The sequence below is a fragment of the Chiloscyllium punctatum genome, chromosome 3 (assembly GCF_047496795.1).
Source record: "Chiloscyllium punctatum isolate Juve2018m chromosome 3, sChiPun1.3, whole genome shotgun sequence".
NCBI classification, from domain to species: Eukaryota; Metazoa; Chordata; class Chondrichthyes; order Orectolobiformes; family Hemiscylliidae; genus Chiloscyllium; species Chiloscyllium punctatum.
The window spans coordinates 127,354,277-127,367,215 of NC_092741.1; the positions used below are offsets into that span (position 1 = coordinate 127,354,277).

A 12,939-nucleotide genomic window follows, 5' to 3' on the forward strand; every position below is an offset into this window, starting at 1 on the left:
AAAGTGGTCTGGCAGCAGCACTGCAGCATTACAGTGAAAGGTTTTTTTTTGCTTAGTTTTATTTTTATCTCATGAAATGTGGGTGTTGCTGGCTGGGCCAACATTTATTGTCTATCCCTAGTTGCCCTTGAGAAGATGGTAGTGAGTTGCTTTTTGAATGGTTGCAGCTGATGTGCTGTGGGTAGACCTATGATGCCATGGGAAGAAATTCCAGGATTGTGACCCAGCAACAGCAATATATTTCCAAGTAAGGATGGTGAGTGGCTTGCAGGGGAACTTGCGGGTTTTGGTGTCCCCATTTATTTGCTGCCCTTGTCTGTTGAGATGGAAATGGTTGTGGATTTGGAAGACGCTGTCTGAGGATCTCTGCTACTGAGAATCAGAGGTAGAGAAAGGATGCTTATGGATGTGGTGTCAATCAAGCAGGCTGCTTTGTCTTAGATGGCATTGAAATTCTTGATTGTTGTTAGAGCTGCACACATGTTGGAAAGTGGGGAGCATTCTATCACACCCTTCACTTGTGCCTTATGGATGGCTTTGAGAAGTCAAGAGTTGAGACAGTCGTTCCAGTATTCCTAACCCTTGACCTGCTCTTGCTGCCACTGTGTCTATATGGAGTCCAGTTGAGTTTCTATTAAATGATAATCCCCAGGATATTGACAGAGGGGATTTAGTGATGGCAATTCCATTGAGTGCCAAGTGCCCACAGTTAAATTATCTCTTATTGGAGACAGTTATTGCCTTGCATCTTTGTGACACTAATACTACTTCTTGGGGCACTCCAAAATGCAGTTTTGAAGTAATCAATGTATTTTAGCGAATCAGAGATAAAGATGTAGCGGGACTGGTGTATGTCTGATGCCAGTCTCTCTGGATGATGGATGCAGCTAATTATTGCCCATGTACTGTGCCCTGAGACGTTTGCAATGCTGTACATGACACAAGCTTGGAGAAGACAGCAGTGAGATACAGTCAGCAGGTACTTGTTCAGACATTCATGTTTGGAATTGGTTCCGTCTAATTCCTTTCCAATATCTGGGAAAATGGCAATAGGTAATAGCTGATGTTGATGCATGCAAATAGGCATCTTGCTGTTTACTAATCAGATTCTCATGTTGCTGCTAAAACCTTGAGTGGGAAATCTGATTTTAGCTTGATGTTGAGAATCTCATTTTTTTCAATCTCACCGCATTTAGAGTCATAGAGATGTACAGCATGGAAGCAGACCCTTTGGTCCAACCTGTCCATGCCGACCAGATATCCCAATCCAATCTAGACCCACCTGTCAACACCCGGCCCATATCCCTCCAAACCCTTCCTATTCATATACCCATCCAAATGCCTCTTAAATGTTGCAATTGTACCAGCCTCCACCACGTCCTCTGGCAGCTCATTCCATACACGTACCACCCTCTGCGTGAAAAAGTTGCCCCTTAGGTCTCTTTTATATCTTTCCCCTCTCACCCCAAACCTATGTCCTCTAGTTCTGGACTCCCCGACCCCAGGGAAGAGACTTTGTCGATTTATCCTATCCATGACCCTCATAATTTTGGAAACCTCTATAAGGTCACCCCTCAGCCTCCTACGCTCCAGGGAAAAAAGCCCCAGCCTGTTCAGCCTCTCCCTGCAGCTCAGATCCTCCAACCCTGGCAACATCCTTGTAAATCTTTTCTGACTCCTTTCAAGTTTCATAACATCTTTCCAATAGGAAGGAGACCAGAATTGCACACAATATTCCAACAGTGGCCTAACCAATGTCCTGTACAACTGCAACATGACCTCCCAAATCCTGTGCTCAATACTCTGACCAATAAAGGAAAGCATACCAAACACCTTCTTCACTATCCTATCCACCTATAACTCCACTTTCAAGGAGCTATGAACTTGCACTCCAAGGTCTCTTTGTTCAGCAACACTCCCTAGGATCTTACCATTAAGTGTATAAGTCCTGCGAAGGTTTGCTTTCCCAAAATGCAGCACCTCACATTTATCTGAATTAAACTCCATCTGCCACTTCTCAGCCCATTGACCCATCTGGTCAAGATCCTGTTGTAATCTGAGGTAACCCTCTTCGCTGTCCACTACACCTCCAATTTTGGTGTCATCGGCAAACTTACTAACTGTACCTCTTATGCTCGCATCCAAATCATTTATGTAAATGACAAAAAGTAGAGGGCCCAGCACCGATCCTTGTGGCACTCCACTGGTCACAGGCATCCAGTCTGAAAAACAACCCTCCACCACCACCCTCTGTCTTCTCCCTTTGAGCCAGTTCTGTATCCAAATGGCTAATTCTCCCTGTATTCCATGAGATCTAACCTTGTTAATCAGTCTCCCATGGGGAACCTTGTCGAACGCCTTACTGAAGTCCATATTCATCACATCTACTGCTCTGCCCTCATCAATCTCCTTTGTTACTTCTTCAAAAACCTCAATCATGTTTGTGAGACATGATTTCCCACACACAAAGCCATGTTGACTATCCCAAATCAGTCCTTGCCTTTCCAAATACATGTACATCCTGTCCCTCAGAATTCCCTCTAACAACTTGATCACCACCAAGATGAGGCTCATCAGTCTATAGTTCCCTGGCTTGTCTTTACCACCCTTCTTAAACAGTGGCACCATGTTTGCCAACCTCCAGTCTTCCAGCACCTCACCTGTGAATATCGATGATACAAGTATCTCAGCAAGAGGCCCTGCAATCACTTCTCTAGCTTCCCACAGAGTTCTCGGGTACACCTGATCAGGTCCTGGGGATTTATCCACCTTTAACCATTTCAAGACATCCAGCACTTCCTCCTCTGTAATCTGGACATTTTGCAAGATGTCACCATCTATTTCCCTACAGTCTATATCTTCCATAGAATTTTCCACAGTAAATACTGATGCAAAATATTCATTTAGTATCTCCCCCATTTTCTGTGGCTACACACAAAGGCTGCCTTGCTGATCTTTGAGGGGCCCTATTCTCTCCCTAGTTACCCTTTTGTCCTTAATATATTGTAAAAACTCTTTGGATTCTCCTTAACTCTATTTGCCAAAATTATCTCATGTCCCCGTTTTGCCCTCCTGATTTCCCTCTTAAGTATACTCTTACTTCCTTTATTCTCTTCGAAGGATTCACTCGATCTATTCTGTCTATACCTGACATATGCTTCTTTCTTTTCCTTAACCAAACCCTCAATTTCTTTAGTCATCCAACATTCCCTATACCGACCAGCATTCCCTTTCACCCTGACAGGAATATACTTTCTCTGGATTCTTGTTATCTCATTTCTGAAGGCTTCCCATTTTCCAGCCATCCCTTTATCTGCAAACATCTGCTTCCAATCAGCTTTCGAAAGTTCTTGCCTAATACTGTCAAAATTGGTCTTTCTCCAATTTAGGACTTCAACTTTTAGATCTGGTGTATCCTTTTCCCTCACAATTTTACAACGAATAGAGCTATGGTCGCTGACCCCAATGTGCTCCCCCACTGATACCTCAGTCACCTGCCCTGCCTTATTTCCCAAGAGTAGGTCAAGTTTTGCACCTTGTCTAGTAGGTACATCCACATACTGAATCAGAAAATTGTCTCGTACACACTTAAGAAATTCCTCTCCATCTAAACCTTGAACACTATGGCAGTCCCAGTCGATGTTTGGAAAGTTAAAATCCCCGACCATAACTACCCTATTATTCTTACAGATAGCTGTGATCTCCTTCCAAGTTTGTTTCTCAATTTCCCTCTGACTATTGGGGGATCTATAATACAATCCCAATAAGGTGATCATTCCTTTCTTATTTCTCAGTTCCATCCAAATAACTTCCCTGAATGTATTTCCAGGAATATCCTCCCTCAGCACAGCTGTAATGCTGTGCCTTATCACTGACTCAGTGGTATGCATTGGTCACTCAGTTCAGGGCCTGGGAAGATTCCACCCATGGCCTTTCCAGTGCCCTGAATGTCTGAATGATAACATCCTTACTTTTAAATAATGCCATTGAGACATGCTACCTGCAATCATAAAGGGAAATGGCCACTTCAATGGAGCCAATTGATGCCTTTGAAACTACAGTAGGTGAATTATATTTCAGCAAACAGCATTACATATTGTCATTATTTGCATCCTTGTTATGTCCACGTTGTACAAATTGCAAATTATATTTTCACAAATGGGATAAGATCCTATCTAATTGCCGAAACAGGATATTACTATTTCAATAACTCCCAGGGAAACAAAATAATTCCAGTCACATAACACTGGACACTGAGAGTTTGTATTTGATTATCTGAGTGTCTTCCTGCTGCATACCAACAGGGTCTTTTAAAAACTATTGTAAAATACAAGGTTGCTTTCCTATAAACATATCTACAAATAATACAAGATGGCACTATAGATTCCTTTAAAAGAGAGAAATAAATCAACGAGCAAAATTTGCAATACAGTTTACAATTGTGTGGATCAACAGTTTGGAAGTTTGTTAGCTTAAAATTCAAAGTAGTAACTATTGATGATTACCACCCTGCCTTATTTCCCAAGAGTAGGTCAAGTTTTGCACCTTCTCTAGTAGGTACATCCACTAGAATGATGCAAGCCATACTTTCTGAACTGTAAAGCTCTTCCATTAATTTATGTCTGATGCAGTTTTGCTCGAGGGATTAACACATAAATTCAACCTAAAATGACATTCTGTATTTAACAAAATGTCATTTTTAAAAATAAGGTAAGACAAGCTATTCAAATGTGGTTTTTCATGATTTCTGAGTGCAAATATTTATAACAAATTTAAAAGACACATGCATTGCGATATAATCCAATGAAGGCATTGGCACATCATAAAGTCTTAAGACGGTGCACTCATGATTCTTTGTAATTCCAGACTATAGCTGAATCATGAGGTAAATCTTTCTCCAGAGTGCAGGTGAGGGAAAATTCATAATTGCTAACCCTTCTCAACTCACAATCACTTGCAAATAATTTAGCTTTACTTACTTGATGCTTGGCATTAGACAAAGAATCCCAGACTGAAGGTTATGGGTGGCACGGTGGCACAGTGGTGAGCACTGCTGCCTCACAGCACCAGAGACCCGGGTTCAATTCCCACCTCAGGCGACTCTGTGTGGAGTTTGCACATTCTCCCTGTGACTGCGTGGGTTTCCTCCGGGTGCTCCGGTTTCCTCCCACAATCCAAAAATGCGCAGGTTAGGTGGATTGGCCATGCTAATAGTGTTAGATGAAGGGGTAAATGTAGGGGCGTGGGTTGAGCAGGTCAGTGTGGATTTGTTGGGCCAAAGTGCCTGTTTTCACACTGTACATAATCTAAGTAATTATTAAGCCCACAACACTTGTTATTGATTTTGAGAACTAAAAACATTTCAACCACTAAAGGAAGTAAAGGTTGGATTTGAGGTTAACTCTCAATAACTGGAAAGTGAAAAGCAAAAAGCTAATTACTAAGGCTGTGGAGAGGAACATTTTATTCATCATCAAATGCAAACTTAACTGGAAGACAATGAAAACCAAAGGTATACTATACAGACCGTTAACCAACCTCATTTTGAAAGAAGAAAATGGCTACCTGCTTTCCGGAGTTGAAATTATTCAAGAAAGGTGATGAAAACTTACGCAAACACTGAGGGACTTCTCCTCTCCAAACACCATTTCCTTCACAGGTCAGAATAGCAGACAAGGAAAGCTGATACCCTTCCAAACAAGTATAGCTGATGCTGGAACCCCATCTGAAATCTGATCCCTGCACTCTTCCATGAAGCACTAGGGGCGGCTGTGCACACGTGATAGCTTCAGTGGAAAAGGGGAAAAAAGGAACAAATTCAGGCACTTTATAGTCACAAATGATTGACAAGGATATTATTTGCCCCCATATAAAGTTAGCATTTGTGCACATGGAAGGTAGTTAACAAGCAATCTTTATGCAAAATTTTTCCAGTGAAGTATTTTAGTGCAGCAAATGGTTTCTATTTCATATTTACTATTAATATTTAAATTGCACTATTATTAAATAATAAGAAGAATTGATAACCTTGAAATTTGTTTCTTTTTGTTATCAGGATAAGTTGCTTAAAAATATGCATTTATAATGTCATTAACTGGATGTACGTTTATATCTTTAAATTTTGCCTATGAAACATTTTTGAAGTAAAGCACACTGGCCTACAATAGCTAAAGTGCAGCATTTGTGAAGGACACAAGTTGCTTTTTGGAGGCACAGAGTCTATGGAGCTCTGAGAGTGAGGTGATGTGGCCCAAATGGTATAGAAGATGAACTTAGAGCTTTGATCAGCACATGGTAATATGATATTGCTGCAATCACTGAGATATGATTGAATAAAGGACAGGACTTCAATTTTGCTGATATTAAGTGGGATCGCCTTCATGTGAAAGGATTAGATGGATTGGAATTTTTAAAGTGCATCCAGGAATACTTTTAGTGCCAGTATGTAGATAGTTGGGGCAGTTCTAGACCTAATCCTTGGGATTGAAGGTGGTCAAGTGGTTGAAGTTCCAGTGTGTGAAAATTTTAGGGATCGTGACCATAACTCTGCAAGTTTCAAAGTCATAATCGAAAGGGATAAAGATAGTGCAGAATTCAGGTGTCTAAATTGGGGAAGGCAAATTTCAATGGAATTTGACAGGACCTGGCAAATATTTATTGGGAGTAGCTACGTGCAGCTAATTGGGAGTGTTTTTAACCATAGTGAGTCTTCAGAGCCAGTGTTACTCTCAGAATGAAGGACTAGGGCATTAGGCAAGAACTTTCAGAAGCTGATTGGAGGCAGATGTTCACAGGTAAAGGGACACCTTCAGAAATGAGATAACAAGAATCCAGAGAAAGTATATTTCTGTCAGTGTGAAAGGGAAGGCTGGTAACTATAGGGAATGCTGGATGACTAAAGAAATTGAGGGTTTGGTTAAGACAAAGAAGGAAGCATATGTCAGGTACAGACAGGATAGATCGAGTGAATCCTTAGAAGAGTATAAAGAAAGTAGGAGTACACTTAAGAGGAAATCAGGAGGGCAAAACGCGGACATGAGATAGCTTCGGCAAATAGAATTAAGAAGAATCCAAAGGGGTTTTCCAAATATATTAAGGACAAAAGGGTAACTAGGGAGAGAATAGGGCCCCTCAAAGACCAGCAAGGCGGCCTTTGTGTGGAGTCACAGAAAATGGAAGAGATACTAAATTAATATTTTGCATCAGTATTTACTGTGGAAAAGGATATGGAAGATATAGACGGTAGGGAAATAGATGGTGACATCTTGCAAAATGTCCAGATTACAGAGGAGGAAGTGCTGAATGTCTTGAAACAGTTAAAGGTGGATAAATCCCCGAGAACTCTGTGGGAAGCTAGAGAAGTGATTGCTGGGCCTCTTGCTGAGATATTTGTATCATCAATAGTCACAGGTGAGGTGCCGGAAGACTGGAGTTTGGCAAACATGGTGCCACTGTTTAAGAAGGGCGGTAAAGACAAGCCAGGGAACTATAGACCAGCGAGCCTCATCTTGGTGGTGATCAAGTTGTTAGAGGGAATCCTGAGGGACAGGATGTACATGTATTTGGAAAGGCAAGGACTGATTTGGGATAGTCAACATGGTTTTGTGGGTGGGAAATCATGTCTCACAAACTTGATGGAGTTTTTTGATGAAGTAACAAAGACGATTGATGAGGGCAGAGCAGTAGATGTGATCTATATGGACTTCAGTAAGGCGTTCGACAAGGTTCCCCATGGGAGACTGATGAACAAGGTTAGATCTCATGGAATACAGGGAGAATTAGCCATTTGGATACAGAACTGACTCAAAGGTAGAAGACAGAGGGTGGTGGTGGAGGGTTGTTTTTCAGACTGGAGGCCTGTGACCAGTGGAGTGCCACAAGGATCGGTGCTGGGTCCTCTACTTTTTGTCTTTTACATAAATGATTTGGATGCGAGCATAAGAGGTACAGTTAGTAAGTTTGCAGATGACACCAAAATTGGAGGTGTAGTGGACAGCGAAGAGGGTTACCTCAGATTACAACAGGATCTTGACCAGATGGGCCAATGGTTGAGAAGTGGCAGATGGAGTTTAATTCAGATAAATGTGAGGTGCTGCATCTTGGGAAAGCAAATCTTAGCAGGACTTATACACTTAATGGTAAGGTCCTAGGGAATGTTGCTGAACAAAGAGACCTTGGAGTGCAGGTTCATAGCTCCTTGAAAATGGAGTCACAGATAGATAGAATAGTGAAGAAGGTGTTTGGTATGGTTTCCTTTATTGGTCAGAGTATTGAGCACAGGATTTGGGAGGTCATGTTGCAGTTGTACAGGACATTGGTTAGGCCACTGTTGGAATATTGCGTGCAATTCTGGTCTCCTTCCTATTGGAAAGATGTTGTGAAACTTTAAAGGAGTCAGAAAAGATTTACAAGGATGTTGCCAGGGTTGGAGGATCTGAGCTACAGAGAGAGGCTGAACAGATTGGGGCTGTTTTCCCTGGAGCGTCGGAGGCTGGGGGTTTACAAAATTATGAGGGGCATGGATAGGGTAAATAGGCAAAGTCTTTTCCCTGGGGTCAGGCAGTCCAGAACTAGAGGACATAGGTTTAGGGTGAGAGGGGAAAGATATAAAAGAGACCTAAGGGGCAACTTTTTCATGCAGAGGGTGGTACGTGTATGGAATGAGCTGCCAGTGGATGTGGTGGAGGCTGGCACAATTGCAACATTTAAGAGGCATTTGGATGGGTATATGAATAGGAAGGGTTTGGAGGGATATGGGCCGGGTGCTGGCAGATTGGACTAGATTGGGTTGGGATATCTGGTCGGCATGGACGGGTTGGACCGAAGGGTCTGTTTCCATGCTGTACATCTCTATGACTCTATAACTCTAAGTCCAGGGAACCCTGGATGTCAAAGGATATCATAAATTTGATAAAGAGAAAGAAGGAAGCATATGTCAGGAACAGCGCATTAAAGCCCTTCAGTACTCAACTGCCAGCTTATGAGCTAATGAAACCACCACTTCATCCTTTTTTTCAATTGTCCTGCCACATCTTGTGGCACTTAGAGTCATACGGCGTGGAAACAGATCCCTCATTCCAACTCATCCATGCTGACCGATTTTCTTAAACTGAACTAGTCCCACTTGCCTGCATTTGGCCCATATCCCCTTTCCCACTCATGAACCTGTCCAAATACCTTTTAAATGGTATAATTGTACCCATCTCTACCACTTTCTACAGCAGTTCATTCCATATATGTACCACCCTCTGTGTGAAAAAGTTGCCCCTTAGGTCACTTTTAAGTCTTTCCCTTCTTATATTAAATCTTTGGTCTCTGCTTTTGGACTTCTCCTCTGTGGTATAAAGACCTTGGCTATTCATTTTATCTGTATCTCTCACGATTTGATAAACCTCTATAAGGTCACCCCTCAGCCTCTGCTTCCAACTCAAACCATCAAAGGGGCAACCTGTGCATGGAGCCAGTGGATATCGCTAAGATCTTAAATGAATATTTCCCATCTGCATTGACAAAGGACAAAGATACTGTAGCTAGGGATTTCAGTTGTGATATTGAGGTTTTAGAACACATTAAGGTTAATAAGGAAGAAGTATTAGATGTTTTAGCATGGGTACCTGATGAGATGGATCCCAGACTTATCTGGGAGGCAAGAGTGGAGATTGTTGGGGTCCTGGGGACTTGCTAGTCACAGATGAAGTGCCAGATAACTGAAGGATAGCTAATGTGGTTCCTTTCTCCAAGAGGGGTAGCAGGGAAAGGCTAGGTAACTACAGACCAGTTACTCTGACATCAGAGGTCAGGAAATTATTGGAAAACATTCTGAAGGACAGGCTTCATCAATACTTTGAAAGGCAATATGGAGTAGGAATAGTCAGTATGGATTTGTTAGTAGGAGATCCTGTCTGACTTATTTAGTTGAGCTTTTTGTAACTTTGACTAAATGTATTAATGTGGGCAGTGCAGTTGATGTGGTTTACACGGACTTCAGAAAGGCCTTCCACAAGGTCCCACACTGAAAGTTTGTCCTAATGGTAAGACCCCATGGGATCCAAGGCAACTGGGCAAACAGGATCCAAATTTTCTTACAAGTAGGGGCAAAGAGTAATGGTGGAAGATTGTTTTTGTAATTGAAAGCCTGTCACCAGTGATGTATCACAGGAATTGTTACTGGAACCCTTACTGTTTATTATGTACATTAACAAGTGGATGTGTGCAAATGACGCAAAAAATGGGGGTGTTGGTGATAATGAGGGCCTGATATCAGACTGCAGCCTGATACTGATCAGCTCGTAAAGCGGGCAGAGCAATGGCAGATGGAATTTAATCGCAATAAATGAAAGTTGGTGCATTGTTGGAGCTTGAATAATAGAAGGATATACACAAGAAATAGTAAGTTCCTAGGGACAACTGAGGAACAACGGAACCTTGGTGTATAAGTCCATAGATACTTTAAGTTGTTGACACAGATAGACAGGTTGGTAAAATCAGCATATGGGATGCTTGCCTTTAGTAGCTGGGGCATAGAATACAGCAGCAAGAAAGTCTTGTTCCAATTTTACAAAACATTGGTAAGGCCACAGGTGGAATACAGAGTGCAGTTTTAGTTGTCATACTTTTGAAAAGGTGTGATTGCACTAAAGAGGGTTCAGGCGAGATTCAACAGGATGTTCCCTAGGATGAAAAGTCTTAGTTATGAAGAGACTGAATAGGCTGCATTTATTTTCCTTGAAGCAGAGGAGGCTGAGAGGGGATCTGATTGGGATATATAAAATTTGAAGGGGCATTGGCAGAGTAGAATCTCTTTCCCACAGTAGATATGTCTAAGTCCAGAGGGCATCAGTTTAAGGTGAAGAGCAAGTGGCTTAGAGGAGATCTAAAAAAACATTAATGCAGAGGGTGGTAGATAGATGGAAGGTGCTGCATAAGAGAGAGGTGGAGGCAGGTATCTTGCAACATTTCAGAAAAATCTGGATGAATCCTGAAAATGTCAGGAGGCTATGGGCCAAGTGCAGGTAAATGGGATTAATGTAGTTTGGTTTTAATTGATTGGCGTTGACATGATGTGCTGAAGAGCCTGTTTTATGCTGTATGACTCTCTGACTCTATAATTGAACCAATAGAGAAACAACCAGCAAGGGAATGTGATGGGGGGATGGAATTCAGAACTAATGCCACGGTCACCAACAGACCAAGAAAATCAGCCCAGCTCTGACTGCTTGAGTGGAAAACTTCAGTAGCAGCAGCTGGTGGTGTGTGGCCCTTCAGCTGTAAATAAGACTCTGGGCAATCAACAATTAAGCCTATGTACTGAATGCACTTGCAACTTGGCCATGTGTAATGATCAGATACTCTGCAGAGCTTTATTGTACTTTTTTGTAAGATTGTGGTGGTTGTATGTGTGTTGTTTATATAAATAGGAAGTTGGATATAATTATATGTTTCCTTTTGCTGATAATTTCTGAACCTTTGCCTGAGAAGTCGCGAGAAATAAAACTAAGTGTTAACTTGCAAATGTAATGAATCTGGTTGGCTTAATTTTTACAGCAACTTATACAGAGTAAAGTGCATATTTATTGAATTGGCAATATCACCCCTCTTTAAAGTCAAGCTGTTGTAGTCAACTCTGAAGTAGGAATAAAGTGAGGAGTAAGTTCATCATTCCTAGCTTGATTGGAACATAATGCTTGAATGAGAACTACTACCAGTCAAGGGAACACTGTTCATCTATTGACTATGTTTTTTTCCTTAGAATACCTCTCAAATTCATTGCAAAGAGTTTGGAACAGTTACAACACAGGTGCAATATGGTACTAAATTTAGGTTATCATAGAAAATCATAGAATCCCTACAGTATGGTATAATGATTCTGATAACCGAGGTAACATACTCAGCTTCAATATGCTGGAAAAGCCCCATTTAACAATATAACTCTAATCTCTCGCATTGTTATTTTGCCAGAACATATTTTAGGAAAGAGTATTGCCACTTTCCTGTAAAAGCAAACTTTTCTCTCTGGATGTCCTGTGCACATTTTCCCACATTGTCATCTCAGTATCTCTATGATTATGTTTCGTTAATATTCTATCAACCTCTAGAAGTTTATCATTCTTATTTAAATACCATATTCTCTATGTGAGCCTCTCATACAGTTTCTCACAATCTTAATTTTCTTCACTGGGTGTTTGCCTTTCTTTGCTCTTTTCATTTTATCCCTCTAACTTAGAGCACATTCAGACCAGTAACCTAATTTCCAAATAATTGACTATGATTGGGGAAGAAATTATCCATTTCTCCTTAAGCTCCTTAAGAATTTGACCGGTATTCACTTACAAGAATGATAGAACAGAATATTTATTTCACTATTCTGGCCAACATTCTCAAATGTAGGTCCAAAGCCATAGGCAAGAATGGTCTTTGGAAATTCCCTTGAAACGCTATGAAATGGGTACACAAGAGCCAGTGTCCACTCCTAAATGATCCTGTTACCTGTTTGTTGGAAGCTGGAAATAGGGGCAAATGATAGTTCCTTATAACAGCCGTGAAATCCTCAAATACTTCTTCCGTGATACTTTTAAAAATTGTTCAGGGTTATAGGCTTCACTGATTGGGCTAGTATTTATTATCCATCTCTAGTTGTCCTTGAGAAGGTGATGGTGAGGTGTCTTCGCGAACTACTTCAATCCATTTGGAGTAAATAGACCCAAATTGCTGTTTGGGAAGGAGTTCCAGGATTTTGATCAAATGACACTGATGGGACAATATTTCCAATTCTGGAAGGCAAGTGGCTTGCAAGTGGTGGTTTTCTGACATATCTGTTGCCCTTGTCCTTGTAGATGGTCATAATTGAGGAACTGGAAGGTGCTGTCAAAGAAGCCTTGGTGAACTTTTGCAGCGCATCTTATAAATAATACATACTACTGTTACTGAGGATCAGTGGTG

General features: G+C 41.3%; 1 protein-coding gene across 3 annotated transcripts in view; it reads right to left on the bottom strand.

The window, feature by feature from the left end:
* Positions 1–12,939, bottom strand: part of LOC140464913 (CUB and sushi domain-containing protein 1-like) — a 2,358,623-nt gene that overhangs the window by 55,805 nt on the left and 2,289,879 nt on the right. For all 3 annotated transcript variants that reach the window (XM_072560545.1, XM_072560536.1, XM_072560527.1), the window contains one exon: positions 5,613–5,786. In XM_072560545.1, coding sequence (XP_072416646.1) covers positions 5,613–5,786 — 174 coding nt within the window. The remainder of the gene's footprint in view (positions 1–5,612; positions 5,787–12,939) is intronic.